Below are 20,437 nucleotides of genomic sequence, written 5' to 3'. Positions count from 1 at the left end.
TCCAGAAATTCAATACAAGAACAGAATATTAAAAGCTGTTAGAGACAAGAAACAGATCACTTACAAGGGAACACCCATCAGAATCACAGAAGATTTCTCTTCACAAACCATCAAATCACGAAGAGCATGGGGGGAAATAATTCAAGCTTTGAAAGATAATAATCTCCAGCCAAGATTGAGATATCCTGCACAACTGTCCCTGGAAATTGATGGAAAAACGAGGTGCTTCCAGGATAAAGAGGAACTGGGGGAATTTGCAACCACCAATTCAACCCTACAGAAAGTATTGCAGGATATTCTAAAAAAAGAAAAATACAAAGAACCCAGAAATAGTGGCGGGGAGGCCACAACGAATGGAGCAGAGAACAAAATGAAGAAGACAAACTGACAGCTACTGACAGAAAAAGAGCTCAACAGAAATGAGACAGAGAAGATTGGATGATAGGAACAGCTATTTTGGAGAAAATGACATCTTAATAGGTAATGCTGATTTAGTACCATCTTGTTTTGAAGTCTCATCTAGCTTTTGTCCTTCTGTCTCCAATGGTCTAAACAGGTTGTATCTTATTGGATTTTGTTATGTACGATAGTATAAGCAAAAACCTTTTAAAGACAAGGAGATTATACAGAGACCATTGTTCATTTTCTGTTAGTCGATTCTAAATACTCTATAATGCTGTCATTCTCTTAAATGGTTTTACATTGTTTTGATATACTTAATGCTACAGTATATGAAGTTGTACTCAAGGACTTCAGGGAGGGAGTCAATATGGTAACTATTTTTGGGTCGGAAATATCTGGTGGTGAAACACTATTCTGCTTAAATGGTTATGTTTTGATCTGCCCTGTTTCGCTGTTATGCCCTCTTTTTTCTCAATCTCCACTCCATTATTTACTTTTTTATTTTTATCCATTTAATTAAAGGGAAAAATATAGCAGGATATAATATAGTAACCCACTTTGACTTTCTATTATCTCGATTTGAAGCCCTGTATTACTCTCACCATCTTGTTTTTGACTGAGGTTCCTCTATTCTGTTTTGCTGGATAGTATCAGGTTCGAAAGTTTAGGCATCAGCTGAGAAGATAATGAGATTCATTATAACGCCCATTCTCGTTGACTTTTATCTACTTTTGAAGACCTACAATATCTCCAATGTTTTGGTTTTGTCGGTTTTATTCTTTACGGTTTTGTTCAATTGTATTACAACTAATGATATAGGCAATTCTATTAGAAATAGCGGGAGGCATTATGGTAACCATTGTTGATCACCTTGTATTATGTTTTTATATTATCTATTATATCCACCCTTTTGACTTGACCGATTCTGTTCTGTTATGTCACATTTGGTTTTACTCTCTTCCAAAAAAGCAATAAGAACCGTGGGAGCAATGAAACCCAAAATGTGTAATAGTCACTGTACAAAAGAGAGGAAAAGAAAGTGCTCTAAACTATATAACTGCATGTATATTTAAATGTATAAGATAGAAAATGATATCGCAGAGTTTTATTGGATCATTGAACGGAACTGTTTGCAGTATCATTGTTGGAATGTCCACTCTACAAGCTTTAATTTTGTGACTTGAACAATTATTTCTAAGATGGCAATATGTAATCCATTAACTAGTGATTTCCTACTGCGCATTTTTTTCTTCTGTAAATCTGTATAACTTGTACCCCTTCACTGTTTTTTTTCTTTCTTTTCTTTTCTCCTTAAATAAAAATTAAAAAAAAAATCAGCTTTCTATGAGCTCTTACAACTTGAATCATTTGATTTCTCTATTTTGAAAAATAACTATGTAATTCAGGCTGGCCTTCAACTCCCTGCATGTGCCAGGCTGGCCTCAAACTCAGAAATCTTGCTGACTCAGCATCTTGAATGCTAGGATTATAAGCAAGAACTACCATGCCCAGCTTCCTTTGTATAAGTTTCAACTGTTTTCTTATGGTGTTATTATTAAGTTGCAGAAATTCTTTACATTTTCTAGATAGTAGTTCTTTATACTATACATTGTCTTCCATGCCTTGTGTTGTCTTTTCATTCAGTTGAGTGTCCTTTTTGTTTATTCATATTTTGAGACAAGTTTTTGCTATGTAGTTCAGATTGTCCTTAACAGACTGCCTAACTCAGGCTGGCTTTGAACTCATGACAATCATCCTTCCTCAGCCTTCCAATTACTGAGATTACAAATACGCGCCACTCAGCATCTGGAGAGTCCTCAATGCACAAGTTTTCATTTTACCTAAATCTAACTCATTTATATTTTGTTGTTGTTCAAGTAATCATCATCAAATCCAATGTTATGAAAGTTTTCTTCTACGAGCTTTATAGCTTTAGATTTTGGTCTTGGATCTACTTTGACTGTTAATTTTTGGAGATGATATCCAGCCTCACAATCTTGCATATCTTTCTAGATATTTCCCATGTCTTTACATGGAAATATATGAGCATAGTTTCTAATTTTCTTAAATAAAAACCTGCATTTTCTTTTCTAGAAAGATAGGCACTAAAACTGTTGGTGATAATTACATCTGAGAAGGAAAACAAGATTGCATAGAAGGGTGTATGGGAGCTGTGGTTTTTACTCTACATAATTTCATATTGTTTAGATTATTTAGAAGTTCATATTCATGCATTATTTATTTTTAGGATGATTTTTTGCTATTCTGTTTCATAAAAAGTTGGTCAGATGTCAGAGCCTGGGCTGACTGGGCTAAGAGTCAATATCTTGGCAAGCTAAACATTCAAATTCAATAAAAAACTGTGAAGCAGGAAATCTGTGGGATAGAAAGGAATTAGCAGATCTCAAGGGCAATGCTATTTGTCTAGATAATCTGGAAACTTCAAATAAAGATCATAAAGAAGACTTGACTTTAATTCTTAACCTTTGCCTTGCTGCTCTCCTCCCTGCCACTGTTTATTTATTTTTATTTTTCAGCTGCATTTGGGCAGCATATGTTTTGCTGAGATATACAAGACTCGGAGATCCCTGGGAACTTTACTAGAGCAAAGATACCAGAGTTACAATGAGGTTCTTATGCAATAATTGAATGGCTGTTTGGAGGATGGGAAGTGGACATTTTGGCCAGATCAGAGTGTTTCAATAGCAGAATTGCTGGGGTTGGGTTTCTCAGGAAAAAAAATCTTTTAATTAATATATATTTTGTTCTAAGTTTTAATGAAAGAGCTATCTTAAGAAAGCAGATTTGGGGGCTGGGGATTTAGCTCAGCGGCATAAGCACCTGCCTTGCAAGCAGGCGGTTGTGAGTTCGATCCCCAGTACCGATAAAAATGAAAAAGACAAAAAAAAAAAAAAAAAAAAAAAAGCAGATTTGTAACTACTGTAATAAATAGATAAAATTCTTATTGAATAAATTGATGAATGAATGTTACATGAATCTGAAAAAGGGATGAAAACAAGTATATTGAGTAAGAGTAGACTGACACCAGTAAGTTACTGATTCAAATAGAATGGTTTCGATGGAGAAGAAAGAAAAAAAAGGGGAGGAGATGCTCTGGCCTGCTCCCCAGTGCCACTTAGACAAGACCACCGCACAATCAAGAAGCATCCATCTAAAATCCCATGACTTTTATCCTCCAGTAACAGGCTGGAGAGCAGAGCAGAGAAGCCAAGACATCACTGAGCTGGTCCTGCCTCACATTTCCTGGTCTCTCTAATATGTTTCTGGCCAATACACTATTATTAATGACTCTCTCTAGCTGCCCTCTTCCTGCAGTGCTGTGTAATCCAGCAGCAACTCGGAATCACAGGAGCCCAAACTGGAAATATATTTCTAGCTTTTCCTTTGAGAGTCAGTGTTAAAAAAAAAAAAAAAAAAGTCAGTGTGGTTCAGAAAATGTGCTTTACACCCAAGAGCATTTTGACATCACTGTTCCCTATCATCTTCCTATACTTACCTGCTTAAAATTTCAGTCTTCTTTGCTGGTATGTAGACATCTATCCAGTTTTTGGTGATTTGATCTTTTTTAATCTTCCCAAATTTTGAGTGCCCTGAATAAGGTTAGTTCAATGACCCCAGCCGACTCGCTGGAATACTTCCTGTATTGGTGAAGGTCATGTTATCACTTGTCAGGGCAGGCCACTGCTCCTATATCTCTGGCCTTACAGTAAACCCACATCCACAGAAAATGACCCGGGCCACATGAAACAGGCTGCCTCCCAGCTACCTGAATTTCAAAATCAAGGTCTCATTCCATCCCCTTGATTTGTACTCCCAAATTAGTGACCCATGCCTAGAATCAGGTAAAAATTTGACCACAGCACCACCTTCTTATGTGGTGGTTTAAAACAACACAGATTTATTATCTTATAGTCCTGAAATTCAGAAATCTGAAATATATCTCAGCAGACTAAAATCCAGGTGCCAGCAACCCCTGGTTCCTTCTGGAGGCCACCAGCATCCTTGGTAGGTAGCCTCTTTCCTTATCAAGCCATTCTGACTCTGTCTGTCTGTCTGTCTGTCTGTCTCTCTCTCTCTCTCTCTTTCTCTCTTTCCATCCCTCTCTTCATCAACACTCTGATCGCTATCTCTCTATCTCCCCCCAGAGTTGGGAATCAAACCGAGTCTCACACATGCTAGGCAAGCCCTCTACTAGTGAGCAGTAGCCCAACTCAAGTATCTCCTTCTCTGTTTCTCCCTTTTTTCACTTTTAAGGACATTTCTGACTGTGTTGTAATCATATGGATAATCCAAGATAACCTCATCTCAAATTCCTTAACTTAATCTCATCTGCAAAGTCCCGCTGGCCGCATGAGACGACACATTCATGGACTTTGAGGATTAGGACATAAATACTTTTGGGATGGAGGAGCCAGTGAATTATTCTGCCTAAAACTACCCTCAAAAGATTTGTCTAAAGAAGTCATATCTTTCTATGAGTGGAAAAAACTCTGTCACTGCAGGCTCTGAGTTTATCCTAAATTCCTCATACCTGATACATCTGTCCAGTTCATTTTCCAACATATAATCTTAGCACGGAGGGAGGCAGAGGCAGTAGGATTGAAAGTTGAGTCCTGACAAGACAATTTAGTGAGTCCTTGTCTCAAAATACTAAACAAACAAACAAACAAATAAATGTCTGGAGATGTAGCTCAATGATAGAGCACCCTGTTCGACTGCCGGTCCTGAAGAAACAAAACCAAACCAAACCTTGAGGCCAGTTCACTCCCCAGAGCTCTCAGTATGCTATGTGGATCAGATGAAGTTAACTAATGTTGGTTGGCTATAAAGCTGTGGTTTAAAAAAAGACAAAATATAAATGTTAGGTTTTTGAGGCAAGATGTTAAAAGACAATGAAAAATGGAGCGGGGAGAAGGATTTAGTAAAAGCTAACTTTTGAGAATTTAAAATTGCTAGAAAAGTCTTTGTAGATAATTTGATTGTAGTCCATTAAAATTTTAAGATATTCTTCTTACTTTGTGTACTATCATACATTGTGTCCCATTTATTAGCCAAAGACAATTAGATGCACAAACCAGAAAAATAACAAATGCCCCTCCTCAAGTTGAGATCCTTGCTTCCCGAGATAGGAAATGGTGGCGTAAAGATGTAAGCAAAACCATAAAAAGCATGCCTTATCTCCTGACACATTAGTTTTACCAGAGGAAAAAAAGAAAGAATTAAAGTAACTGTAGAGTCTAATGTAAACATTGCACGTATTTTTAAATATTTGAAGATTTCTCATTGGCTTTGTTGTCATTGTTGTTTGTTTGTTTGTTTTTCATTTTTTGAAACAGGATCTCACTATGTTGCCTAGACTGGTCTCAAACTCCTGAACTCAAACCATTCTCCTTTCTTAGCTTTCTAAGTACTAGGGACTACATATACACAATACTGCATATAGTAATTTGAAGATTTAAAAAAAATAAAATGGCCTTTTTACAAAGTTTTATTTGTCTTTTAATGCTATAGTCTTACAGAGGGTTTGCTTGTGCTTCATTTTGGCAGTTCTCTGCTAGAACAAGTTGATAGGACTCCTCTAAGAAGGGCAAATAGAATCTGACTGAAGAACAACTTGAAACAACTGATATAATTTGCAATAGCAACTAGGCATGGTGGCACACACCTGTAATCCCAGCACTTGAGAAGTTGAGGCAGGAGCTCTCCACAAGTTCAAGGTCACCTAGACTACCTAGTGAGTTCAAGGCCAGCTTGGCTTACACAGTAAGATCCTGTCTCAAAACAGAAAGCCCTAGGTAATATGCAGAATGGTAAATATATGCACACCCAAAGATACACACACATGCTTTCAAACAGTGATAGCCTAGTCACATATAAAGGGTTTGAATAAGATCTGAAGTGTATTGGGTACATATGCTGTCTGAAGTATACCAAGTACATAACCAAGAACTGGAACTGAACATACGGTCATGTTTCTTTTTGGTATAATCAATGCAAGCACCACAGAGGGAATATAGTACTATAAGTTTTATCAATTATTTCAAATTGTTAAAACATTTCAAATATACTAGTTTTTAAACTTTTTAAATAATTCTTGCTCACTGTAATCTGTCAAATAATACAGAGTTAGGTAAACAAAAAGTAGTTTTTCCTTCTCCAACCTCATTTCTCAAAAATTTATTGAGCCCCTATTAATAAACCAAGTATTTTCTATGCCATGTGGATATAGCAATAAATAATACAAAATCCTTGTCCTCATGGACTAAATAGTCTAATGCATGAACCAACCAAGCAAGCAATAAAATAATTCCAAGTAGCAATAGTAAATATGAAAAAAGAGAAAGACAGATAAAGGATCTAGGGAGTCCTGTCCTTAAGGGATGACATTTAACAAACACTGGAACAAAGTGAAAGTGGGAGCTCAGTGGATAGCAGGGAGAAGGTGTTTCAAAGACAAAAATACATCTTTTTGTGCTACAGTGTGACTGGCATATTTGCAGAACTGCAAGGAGCCCAGTGCTCAGGTGGCAGAGTAAGCAAGAAGTTGGCTTTGAATTTTGTGTTAACCGTGTGTAATTATGCTGCCAACTATGGACAGTTCATGTGTTCCATTTATTTTCAACTTTTAGGGATTTTTGACAATTAACTTCTGTAAATGGCTTGCACAGTTCCAAATTCACACCTACGAAGCAAACTATATTCAAAATCTCTAGCTTCTATTTTTGTTTCCTCTATTCCTTCCCCGCGAGGTTAATTAACACTTATGGGCTTTCTATTTTTTAAATGTAAAAAATACACTTGTATAGTTTGGTAGCATGCTGTAGTAATATGAAAAATATGATGAATGTGTGTGTCACTCTTACACAGGGACCATGCAACACTAAAATTTTGGGGCATGTGCTGCTGAGACAAACACTGAAAGGTTAAGATTTTACTTTGGTTAGAATTCAGAAGCTGGACGTGGCTCAGAGAACAATGACTCCAGCAGGTGCTTCAGATAGTCAGGAGACAATATAAAATGTGAGAGGCCTTCCATATGAGTAAGCTGTCTGGTAGCAGACCAAACGCACTAAAACAATAGAAGTAGAGTGGACAACCAGGCCAAATATTGTATGCCTTGGGGCTATGTCTGTTTCAAGTTGTGTCACATTCCCATCACTATTTGCTTTAATCATGAAATGAACCAGTAAAGGATTTTAATGATTTTCTTTTCACACGAATTTTTTAGGTAAATGAGAGTTCAAATATAAAGTCCTTCATAGATACGTATGAAACAAGTTCCAGGTATTTTGAACAAATTGATCACCATAATTTTAAAAATATAGTACTGCTTTGGTTCTCTATGTTTATATTTTCAATACCAGAAAGAAAAAGGTTATTCTAATTTGTCCCAAAAGGCTCAAATTTTAATTAAAAGAGAAGCATAAAATTACTGCTCATTACCTTTTACATGATTTTTAATTATTATTGAACAAATATTTATTTAGTGATTACATCTAACACTATTAGGTATTATAGAAGAAATAAATATCAATTAGATACAATTTCTGCTCTTGAGAATCTTACTGTTAGTGCTAGTTACTACTTGAGGACTTTTCAGATACACTTATTGCTTTGTTATTCTGGAGCGGGACAATGGAGGTATTTCTGCTTTGACACCTAGCAAAAAACTAAACTTTACTGATAAAGGGTGAGGAGACACTGTGAGGACTGTGGGTGGAGAAGGTTTTCTTGTCCTCTGCCTACTGTTTTGTGGGGAGCAGTGGACTGGTTTGCAGGCCTCGGAGTGTTTTCCTCGCAGCCCTCAGGATTTAGTTATGACTCAAGGCTCCAGCAAGTTTCTTCACCACAGATGGGATGCGCTTTACTGTGTCACTGCACCTGTCCTATAAATTCTAAACTTCTTCCTCACTGCCCACTCTCCCTCCACCACAGGCAGTAGCTGTGCCACAGCACTATACTGTACCTCTTAGAGACCACGCCAGACCGCTAATTTTTGACACCTCCCACTGGTGAGCAATTTGGGAGGGGGGTATTTAATGTGCATTTTATTTATTCACATATTTACATGTATCTACACAAATGGCAGTTTTATTAGGACACTTCTTTTTGAGTTCAAAAATCATCATTTTAGTCCATTAATTTAGCATAATTATAGCCAGGTGCAATGGCTCATTCCTGTAATCCCAGCACTTAGGAGGCTGAGGTAGGAGGATCATTGTGAATTTGAGACCAGCCTGGGCTACAAAGTGAGTTCAAGGAGAACCTGAACTGCATAGTGAGACCCTGTCTCAAAAGACAAAAAAAAAAAAAAAAATTTGGCATAATTTTTTCTTCCTCTCATGGACTGAAAGTATCTGAGCAATGGAACAGATATTTCTAACAATCTGATGTTACCACTATATTAGAAGAAAAACCTTTTCTTAAAGGTGTGCAGCAGTGTTAATCTCTATCTGAAAACTCTAAGATTGAAGGAACTATCAATGTAATGATGTTGCTTATATAAAAAAATAAGTGAATTATTCTTCCAGAGGTTTTAAATCCTACTTTATTCTTTACATCCCCTGCTTTATGGAGAGGTGACTAGCAAGCATAAACTGTATATTTTTATCACGTGCAATGTGACATTTTGACATCCATAATCACTGTGAAATCATTATGACAGTTAATATAATCTGCAAGTCCATAACCCCATAGAATTACTGAGGTTTTTTTTTTATTACTGATTGAACTCTTATCTATGGTCTTAGCAAACTTCAAGCATGTAATAATAATTATTAATTACAGCCTCCATGCTGTATACTTGGTGTTCAGATATAATTCATCCAAAACTTAAAAACTACAATTTGTCCAATGTGCCCTCATTTCCTTCACCTGCCAACCCCCAGTGACCACCTTCCCTCCCTATTTTCTATGAGTTTGATTCATTTGGATTCCCATATAGGTGAGATCATGTAGTACCGCCTCCCTGTGCCTTAATGTAACATCCCCTAGGTTCATCTATGATGTTACTAATGGTGGAACTCCTATGTTTTTAAAGCTGAGAAACATTGTATATAAATACAAAATATTTCCTTTAGCCCTTTATCCTTCAATAGACACTTAAATGATTTTCATACCTTGACTATCAACAACTTACAAGTGAGTGATTAATCAATAATATTTATTTAAAACTTGGAAGTACCCAAGATGTCCTTCAGAAGGCAATGGACAATTAAAATTTGGTAACCTATAAATGGAATATTATTCACTGAAAACAAGAAATTAGCTAATGAGTCATGGAAAGACATATGGAAAATAAGATGGACATTACTAAACAAAGGAAACATCTGAAATGGCGACATACTATATGATTCTGACAATATGACATTCTGGAAAAGGGAAAACTATGAGGATGCTAAAAAGATCATTAGTTCCCAGGAGTTAAGAAAGGGAGAAGGATGAACAGACATTTAATAGATTTTTAAGGTAGTGAAACTATTCTGTATAACGTTTTAATGGAGGATGCATACCAGTTTACATTTGTCAAAAATAGAACGTATAACATGAAGCACGAACTCAAAAAAAGTATATTTTTAAAAAATTTAACTTAGGTTTAGTTTCTCTAACTGCAGAATTATAACCCATGTCAATCCAATAAGGCCGTTGGGAGTATCAAATGAAACGAGCATCTGTTAGAACTCTGACACATAATTGTTCAATAAATATCATGTCCTCTTTGGAGAATTCTCTCAGTGAGCTACTGGGCAAATGCCATAGACTTTTTTGCATCTATTTCCTTTCCTTTTATTTTTTCAAGCATGATGTTTGTGAAATATCCCACATTTGAGATTTTGAATATTGCCTTCAATTTCCTTTGTGACAAAATCAAAGGACTGCTTCTTAGAAGATGACTTGTAATGCTTTTTCCAAACACAACTTTTTGAACAGCACTGCTTTAAAATGAAGTCAATTAAAATTGTATTTTATGAAGTATGTTTTCTATAATTCTAACTCCTCTTATAATAATCCTCTCAAAATATACTAAGTGCCTTTTACAAATGATGGAGTTCCTGTCCTTCTAGAACTATAAGTTATTGAAGAAAGCAGACATTTTAATACAAAAATATACTAGATATGTAATATGAGTAAAATGTTTTTAAAGTTATAATTTATGGAATACTCTGTACCAAAGCACTCCCAAAGCACTCTTTGCAAGGAGCTGTGCTGCTCTCAGAAGTTCATGGTTTGGGCTTTCTCGTTAGTGGGTGGGGTAGTGAGCACCTTCACAATCCATGGAGGGACCCCGACTCTGTTCAGGTTGGAGGCCACTCAGAGAGGCCCAGGGATTGACCATGGTGCCCCAGTCTGCCTCTGTGAATGCTGCAGTCATGTTTCTGTGCAACCCACTGCAACTTTTGTGGAGCTGGATGGGTGTTTTGTTCAGCTGGACAGCAAGATGAGGAGGGCAGGTGACAGTAGCCCTCTTCATTTCTACAGACAGGGTTTTGGTAGGAAGAGGATATAGAGGACAAGGTTCTTCTCCATGCTCAGCAGTTTCTCCAAAGGGGTGAGAGTCCATTGATCCCTAGGGCTGGGGAATGCCTGATTCTGGACCTCAGGACTCCTTACACTGCCAGGTTCAACACTGCTCTTGTCCTCTTCCTCTTTCCCAGACTGCTGTCTTCTGAGCTGACAGACTATAGAGATCAGGGATTCCAGCCTGACCCTTCCTGCTCTGAGGCCTCCAACACCTGAATCTGGTGGCTCAACCATCCTCCTGACCTTGGCAATTTTTTTTTATGTTTAAATTATAAGTATGGTTTCTGTCTCCTCATTGATCCCTACATCTATATCATTGAATAAAGAAGAGAGATGTAAATCGATATAAATAGCACTGAACAATAACCTCGCCATTGCTCTTGACTCTGTGGGTGAAGAATTTGGTATGGATCATGGGGAAACAGCTGGATTCTGTTGTTTTAGCACTGGTTAGGAAGTCTCGACTAGACCTGGAGAATTCAAGATAGTCTCACTGCTACATCTTGAATGCCTCAGTTCTCTTTCATGCAGTCTTTTGTTTTTCTATTGACACGGCCCCTGATCATTTCAAAATTGAATCCATGTATTTTGATATAGTGACTGACTCCCACAAAGAGAATGAAAGCTAAAAACTTGAGGCCTAGACCTGAAATAATAGCATTGGTTACAATGAATTATCATGCTCAAGGCAAGTCACATAGCTGGCCTAAATTTTTGAAAACAAATAGACTTTACTCATGAATGAAGTGAGTGGCAGTGAATTATGTTACAGAAAACAAAACAAAAAAGCTTATATAAGATAGGCCAGATTGTTGGAGCTATGTTATGGTTTAGGCAAAAAATGTACCTTGCCATCTCATATTCAGAGGTGGCGCCTGATCAGAGGATTGCGTCACTAGAGGGTGTGACCAAGAAGGGTGTGTTTTTGTCCCGTTTCCTCACTTTCATGCTGCGGTCATCCTCTGCTATGCCGCTCTGCCCGTACCATTTCTGCCTTGGAGCCAGCCAACACGGACTGCATTCACTGAAACTAGAAGCCAAAATAAGCCTCCTCTTCTTTAAATTGTTAGGCATTTTGTCCCAGTAATAAGCAAATGACTAATACAAACTATACTTGGAAACTATATTTGTCTTTTTTACCCCATTTCTTGCTAACCCAGGCTTATCAGATACTGCCAAATTATGATGTCGCGTAACTGTCCACCTCTTTGATGAAAAAGCACAGAAGGAATTAGGCTCTTCTCAGATAGGCCCTATTCATCTTTTTTGTTTGTTCATTTGTTTTGTTTTTGCTTTTTGAGACAGGATCTTACCAGGTAGTTCACTCTTGCCTTGAACTACAATGATGTCTAACTCACAGTAATCATCCTGCGTCAGCCTCTTGAGGGCTGGGATTATAGGCATGTGCCACAATACCTAGCTGGCCCTGTTCATTTTGATGATCTTACTTTAGTCTTCTCAAGAGGTATCTTTTTTGCTCAAACTTCCTCAGTGCAAATATTCACTGTGAACATGAGGCAGTGACACTACAAAACCCATTACCTCCCTTCCATGATGGAAGTCATATGATGCAAAACCAAGCAAGTCTATCTGAAAGATAGCACGATTACTGTCAGGCTCCTGAGTTCTTCTCCCATCCCAGTAAGAATTACAAGGCAGAGAGTCAAGAGAGAAATAAGCAAAAGCATTTGTTATAGAGCTAAAGCAATACCAAGAGAAGACCTTTGTCTAGGGACTTTTGTACACAAAATGTTTACACTTCACACCACTCTGGGCCAAGTTGAGGCCAGCCTATGAGGTTACAGGCAGGAAAGTTTGACTTAGAAGTGGGCCTATAGGAACTCAGGGTATATAACAAGCATATTTTTGCAAGCATCATTATTATAACTTTTCTAAAATTATCTGAGAGAGGAGACCACCTCCCAGGGTAAAACTGGACAGTTATGGGTTAACTGTACAGCTAAGCTGCTTTGGGAAATTGATGTGGCTGGGCTCCCTGAAGAGAATGATAGTTTTGATCCGGTCATGTACGGATTCAGTTGTGAGGTAAATGTCAGTGGAACACAGACTTGGAAAGCTTGTTCCTGTCTTGTGGATCACTGTTTGTTTCCTTTTAACCATTGCTTTTGCTTCTGTAACTTTGCTTTGTTCTGATTTCTAATGAGAAATTACCCCATAGGATAAAAACAATATAAAAGTAGGAACAGGACTTTGTTCTGGGCTCTCTTGTGGACATTAGTCACTTAAAAAACACCAGTAATGAACGGCTTTTTGGCCTGTTACTCTGTCTTGTTAGTTCTGTTGGAGATGCCCATGCAGTCTTCTGCTTAACTCAGCACAGGTAGAACAAAATTCAGAAGGGTATGAATGGAGATTTGATGGTACTGGTTACCTATCACCTTGTTTTAAACACAAGAGGACCCTGTTAGTATAACATAGGGTCCTTAATCATCAAGCCACTGAGGCTCAGGGCCTGGCCATCATGTCCACATCCTGGGGCCTCGATTTTTGTTAACTCGCAGTCCCAGGCTTGTCTTTCACTGGGTCATCCAGACTCCCTCTGGGACTGGCTTTTTCTTGGCTGCCATCTTGCATGATAAACAATCCCCTCATGGGCCAGCATCACTCTGAAAAGTTTTCTCACTTTCCCACAGGGTCCTGCTTGTCCTCAACATTTTCTTATACACACAATGTTTTCCTGGAACTGACTGTTTAAATCACTATTGGGTGCTTCTTTGTAGGGAAATGATACCTAAGACTTAAGAAAAATGAAACATAAGTCCAACTGTGCAGAGGGCTCTCAGTTCATCTCCCCCAAGTTGTTCTCTGCTTCCCTGTTTCAGGCAACAGGAAGGAGGCCTGGCCATCCATGGTCAGGGTCCTCAACATAACAGATCAGCTGAGCTTCAGAACCCCCTGTTTTTTCCTGCCATAAGCATCAAGTCCATGCAATCTGGCGTCTCACCTACCTTCTCAATAATTATTGCTATTGATTTTAAGCTGAACAGATAGGAACATCACTTAAAGTAACTCTGCACATAAATCCACTTAGAATAACTTTCTCCCTAGAGAATCTATTGGTGAACTACAGGGCCCTAACATGTATTCTACTTAGACACCACTGGACAGTGTACACTTCAGGTTAGAATATCATGTACTTCAGGTTAGAACTGAGCACTAGGGGTTGGGGATTTAGCTCAGTGGCATAAGTGCCTGCTTTGCAAGGGTGTGATCGTGAGTTTGATCTCCGGTACCGATTAAAAAAAAAAAAAAATAGAACTGAGCACTTGAAAAACTACACTAAAATCTCTTGAACTGTACATGGGAATCATCCCTATTTTATGGGCTAAAGACAGTCTAAAATATTAGCCATCATGTTATTTTGAAACATTTGCTTCTGAAGTTGAAAGTTTCTCTTCTACTGCTTCTTTTGGTACTGGAGCTTGACCTGGGGCACTCTACTACTGACCTACATCCCAATCCTTTAAAAAATGTTGCTTTCTTTTCTTTTCTTTCTTTCTTTCTTTTTTTTAGAGTCTAAGTTGCTACAGCTGACCTCAAACTTGAGATCTTCATGTCTCAGCCTCCTGATTAGCTGGGTATCAGGTGTGTCCACCATGACTGGTTAAAGTCTTACTCATTTTTCAAGTCTTAGTTCTAAGGGCTTCTCCCCAGGTTGGTGTTTAGGCTATATTGTTATTTTATGCTAAGTAGTAAAAGGAGGATCCTCTGGGTTGATACTGTTTCCCACTAAGGCACTAGGCAGAGTTCAATGCCCAGGCATCTCCATAACTGTATATCCTGCATGTCTGGTTTGTTTTAATCTGTTTTTTGTTTTTGTGGTGCAGGGAATCAAATTTAGGACCTCATGCATGCTACACAAGTGCTCACCTATGAGCTACATCGCAGCCCCTGGATAGTTAATCTTTTGTGTTGACTTGTATCACTTCTAAGTAGTTTGTTAGAACTACTAAATTAATATTTATTAATTAATGTTTTAATGTTAGAACTACTAAATTAATGCTTATTAAATTTATGTTCATTCAAGGATCTATAACAAGATAAAAAGATTAAGAAGAGCCATTTTTTTCTGAGACATTTCTGGATTCATTTGAAGAAAACAGGTGGCCAAACATACCCAAATTAGATATTGAAGTTGAGTTTTTAAAAATAGACATTTAAAATTCTAAATTCTTCAGAAAATATATTTTAATTCCTTAATTTTTTCTATTATACAAGTGGATTAAAAGTTAACTACCCATATTTTACCCAACGGTAACCCTGTACCCAAAGTCAGAAAGCCCTTTTCTGCTCATTAGCTCATCCATGTCTCAGTCCTCAGGTTCTCTTTCGGCTAAAAGATTAGCCACACTTACAGAACCCTCTCGGATTTCTTGAAAAGTATCTTCTCTTTGTTGAGGATCCTAATTTCTTGTCAAGTAGTAAATGAAGCCCTTCCCTCCAACTCTATTTTCACAGAATGATCAGGAAGGGAGCAGTAGCAACCGGTAAACCGCCAAATCTCCCAGAATGTAAACATAAAGAAAAAGTCCCACTATCTTCCGACCAGCTCAGAGCAAAGAAACACTTGTTCAGTCTGCTCTGCCAGGCGTCCTCCTCGATTTCATCTTTTTCTCGCCCCAGCCTCCAGGCCATCAAGAGTAGCTGTAGTTGTCCTTCCCCGCAGTTGCCAATAAAGTTGCTACAAAGTGACCTTGAGCGTCTTCCCCCTCTAGTACATCCGCCACCCCGCCTTCCCCATCCGGGTGCTACGGCACAAATAAGACACTGACTGCGCCTGCGCGCCCAGCTCCACTCCTTCGACCTCTACCGCCGCCGCAGCCGCCGCCACCTCGCGGAAAGGTAAGTGGAGGGCGCGGGAGCAGGGCCCGGTGCGGGCGGAGCAGCGCTCAGAAGAGACCCATTCATTCTGCTGGCGCCTCGCTGGGCACGCAGCCCGCGCTGACGGCGTGCACGGGAGCCCTCGGGGCCTGGGTGGAAGGACAGGCCCCAGGAGGACGCTTGACCTTAAGCCTCTTTGCCTCTACAGAGAGGAAGCGGGAGAGGAGCCCACGCCGCCTGTCACCCACATTCTCCAGCCGCGCCCCTCGGAAGACTAAAATGTTCGCCTGCGCCAAGCTCGCCTGCACACCCGCTCTGGTGCGTAGCCACGCTGGGCCGCTGACCCAAGGGCCGCGCCTCTTGGCCTGCAGCGTCCACGTTGTTGGCTGGGCAACCTGCGGGCTGGGCACACATTCCTTTTGGGAACAGCTCTCCCCTTGCTCCTTAACCCGATGCCCTTATCTTTGTAATTTTGGGCGTCTCAGATCTCTCCTTCCCTCCTCGAGGGCGAAGGAAATCAGCCAAGGCCTAGCTGTCAGGCCTGTTTGGTGTAGGTCAAATCCTCCGTGTCCCGCGTTCCCGAGTTTCCACTTCCGCAATCTCTTTTGGTCTGGGGTCGACGTCAAGGTTGGGGTCTGGGGAGAGTGGTGAAGGTCGCTGAGGCCTGGCTGTCTACAGCAGTGCTCACCAAAGCCTCTCTGTAGGTCAAATTCCCTACTGCAGAGGGAGGGATTTTGCCTCACCGTGTGTGGGCGGAGGAAGGTGGCAGTGGCCAGAAAGCCGAAAGCTTTTTTCTTCCTGTCTCTAGAATATTATTTCCATAACCATTTTGGCGGCTTTGTCTTAGAGAATCAAGTCTTGATTCTGAAGGGAGGGATTTTTCTGTGACCTTAGTGTAGTGGACACTCAAGGGCAGAGAAGCTAGTGTGAAATACGTCCTTGTGAAGAGACTTTCACTGATTGTTCTTAAGCTAATACAAACTACTTACACTTCTTTTTAAAAATTTTATAATTAGTGAGTATATAGGAATAACCTTTAGAATAGTGAGAGCTCGTATTACTGTTGGGCCATTTTAAATGACAGTGTTTATAGTAACACTACCAATGCACTTGTTGGTCCACATAACTTACCAAAGAATGTAGGGGTGTTCACTGAATTGTGGTATTATAATAAGTGAAATGTCTCTAGTAATGCTTATTCTCTTTTTAATGAATTGCTTTTAGAATTTTTGTTCAGAGTACTACAAATAAGTTGTGTAGCATGTTTTTGCAATTTTATTAGCATAAAACCTTATGAAAATTGCTTCATGTATAGAAAATGGCAAAGTAACCAGGATGGTTTAGTGTAGACAAGTCTTATTTTGTTGCTTACTTTTTAAAAAACTCTTGGTACAAGAAAGGTCATTGAAGTTGTGACTGTAATTTTTTTTTTTTTTTTGTCTTTTTCCTTTTTATGAGGTAGCGGGTATCGAACTCAGGACTGCCTGCACTTATGCTGCTGAGCTAAATCTCCAGCTCCCGACTGTAATTTTAATACTTAGAATTTTTCTTTTTTCATTAATAGATCCGCGCTGGATCCAGAGTAGCATACAGACCAATTTCTGCATCAGTGTTATCTCGGCCAGAGACTAGGACTGGAGAGGTAAGAGAAGTAATGGCAGAAACTAGGTAATACTACCAATTCAGTCTAATAGTTTGCTTGTAGTAGAGGAGAGAGGAAACCTCATTAATGAATGGTTTGAGAACAATCCTTTTCCACAATTTTATTCAAAAACTATGTAGAGGATGACCCAATGAGAAGAACTTCTATATCTGAAATTTAGCAATCTAAGCAAGCCAGTGAATATTGTTGTCAGTATTTATTTTGAAGTTTATAGTTTTGAGTTCCATGTATTTAAGCCTATAATAGCCAGTAACCAAAAACACTACCCTATTGAAAAAATACTCATATATGCTGTTTTTTTAGCAGCCTTATAAGGTATAGACATTATTAACTGCATTTTGTGAGATCAGAATGATTCTAAGCTCTTGATTTTTTTGTTGTGCCATAAGCTGCCCATTCACATTCTGCTGCAATAGAGAAGTGGTTATCATTTTGACAGTACAATATTTCAAATAGCTGTGATTACTGATTTAACCTTTGCCTTTATTTCCTGTTCCCTAGGGCTCTTTGGTATTTAATGGAGCCCAGAATGGTGTGTGTCAGCTAATCCGAAGGGAGTTTCAGACCAGTGCAATCAGCAGAGACATTGATACTGCTGCCAAATTTATTGGTGCAGGTGCTGCAACAGTAGGAGTGGCTGGTTCTGGTGCTGGTATTGGAACAGTCTTTGGCAGTCTTATCATTGGTTATGCCAGGTAATCATTTCTATCCCTGAGTAAGTTAAAGAAATAGTTGAAAATTATGCTTATAATAGTTGGAAACTTAGAACATTAGTGAAGTAACAAAAGCTATTTTGTACTGAGTGCCTACTGTGTGTTTTGTAGTATAGTTTCAGAGCCTAATTTAATCAGAGGGACCAGAAAAAAATGTCAAGATCCATTTAAATTGATACACAAGGACAGCTTCCTATTTTAATTCCATATGATTAGGTTTGGGAAGAAAGGAATGTGAAGCAAAAGAGATCTAGGCAAATACTCTTCCAGCAAACTTTGCAGTTTGCAAATATCCTCATGAGTAATTTGATTAACATTTACCAAAAATGTTGAAATTAATATTTCAAAGTAACTGTCATGTGTTGTATCTCTTTTAGAAACCCTTCGCTGAAGCAGCAGCTGTTCTCATACGCTATCCTGGGATTTGCCTTGTCTGAAGCTATGGGTCTCTTTTGTTTGATGGTTGCTTTCTTGATCTTGTTTGCCATGTAACAGAAATTACTGCTTGAAATGTTGGCACTCATAGTAATTACGGATATAATTCTGTGTATCTTACTGTGACTCTGATAACCGTAGTGTTGGTGTCATGGAAATGTACATTATTTCCAAAGTCATTTCATTAAAGATGAAAACTTTAATTTTTGCTGTGATTTGTACTTATCTAAATTTAGATCATCGCAAAGAAGATGCATTCAGGCAAATACTCTTCAATTCAGAGGAAGCTGTAGCACTTTCCCCAGTGATGAAAAAAAAGTCTAATATAATTTTTGTAGGAATTCTTTTATATAGTATTCTACACATTGAAATTTACAGAGCTTTTTTTAGTCACATAAAGGAGAAATAATAGTTCATCAAGCTCACATGAAATATAATTAGTTAAACCACGATCATTGCTTAAGATGGTTTTGTATTTTTAAGAGTTACCATGAATTAGAATACTTGAAAACAGAGGCACCCGAGTTGACTCGGCCAGGTGTATACAGCTGGATCAAAAAATAAATGTATCAGTTTTTAAAGACACAAAGCCTTAAATTGGGAGGGAATATGATTTTTGTTTTTCAGTAACTCACATAAAGCAATTTGTGTCTGTAGTGAATCACCATCTGTCTGACTGGCACCTTGCTTCTTATTTGAACAAGACTCATCAAAACCAATTATCAAAAACTGAACTGACATTGGCTACATTTTTTTTTTTTTTTTTTGCTACCTGGGGTTGAACTCATGACCTCATGCTTTGCTGGGCAGGTACTTATACCAGTGAGTTAAATCCCTGGCCCATTGGGTACATTTTTAAAAGCCACAAGTTTCCAGTGCTTATCACTTTTGCTAATATGTATGGTGGGAGTCTTGGGAGTGACAGTTGGTTTAATAGTATCCTGCTTCTAATATTGTATGTTGCTGCTTGGTCAAAATTGTCTTAGAAGGAAAAGTGGTGTTCCTATAGAGACTGCCTTTTTATCCTAACAAATAAACCATACCATCATATTTGTCATCTGAATTTGTGTTTATATGAAAGTTCAGACAATTAGGAAAGCTGCATTATACTACTTTAGTGCTCTTTGCCTAACTTAATTTCAACTGAGAATAGTCAAATACAGGAATTTTTGAATTATGGAAAATCTCTGAGAGAAAACCTCTATCAGAATCCTATAGGTTGCTTATTTAAAATACAAACCCTTAATCTCTAGACCTACCAAATCAGACTCTTCAGCGGTGAGATTTTTTTTTTTTTTTTTTTTTGTCGGTACCAGGGATTGAACTCACAACTGCCCGCTTGCAAGGCAGGCGCTTATGCCGCTGAGCTAAATCCCCCAGCCCCCAGCGGTGAGATTTTGCAATTTTAGTTTTTAAAAAAGTCTCAGATAATTTTTGTGCATAATTGTTTGACAATCACTTTATGTTTGAAACCATGTATAGAATAAGGTCTAAAAGAGGTACAGCTAGAACTACAATTACTTAGTTGACTAATTCATGTAGTCTCTATCAAATATGTAATTACTGGAACCCAAACTGTTTCTTCAGTGGTACTACCCAGTGTTTGAGCTCAGCAAATTCAGCAAAATCCATCTTGGATACATATCCCAAAGAACTGAAAATAGTTACTCAAACAAAAACGTGATAGGTGTTCATAGCAACAGTATTTATAGTAACCAAGTGTGAAAATCAGGTGTCCATTAATTGATGAATGGATAAACAATGTATATCCATATATTATTCAACCATAAGAAATGAAATACTAATACATGCAAAGTGAGTGAACCTTGAAAAAGTGCTG

At 38.4% G+C, this 20,437-nt stretch overlaps 1 protein-coding gene across 1 annotated transcript; it reads left to right on the top strand.

Annotated features, from left to right (window-relative positions):
- The first annotated feature begins 15,726 nt into the window (after nucleotides 1-15,726).
- Atp5mc3 (ATP synthase membrane subunit c locus 3) lies at nucleotides 15,727-19,240 on the top strand. The gene is made up of 5 exons (NM_001251821.1): nucleotides 15,727-15,807; nucleotides 15,995-16,104; nucleotides 17,351-17,428; nucleotides 17,951-18,144; nucleotides 18,540-19,240. Exons 2-5 carry the CDS (start codon nucleotides 16,066-16,068, stop codon nucleotides 18,652-18,654), a joined length of 426 nt encoding a protein of 141 aa, NP_001238750.1. The 5' UTR covers nucleotides 15,727-15,807; nucleotides 15,995-16,065; the 3' UTR covers nucleotides 18,655-19,240.
- Nucleotides 19,241-20,437: the final 1,197 nt, after the last annotated feature.

The sequence above is a fragment of the Cavia porcellus genome, unplaced genomic scaffold (assembly GCF_034190915.1).
Source record: "Cavia porcellus strain 051 isolate PalLab524CR breed Dunkin Hartley unplaced genomic scaffold, mCavPor4.1 scaffold_12, whole genome shotgun sequence".
NCBI classification, from domain to species: domain Eukaryota; kingdom Metazoa; phylum Chordata; class Mammalia; order Rodentia; family Caviidae; genus Cavia; species Cavia porcellus.
This window is presented reverse-complemented; position numbering and strand designations above follow the sequence as displayed.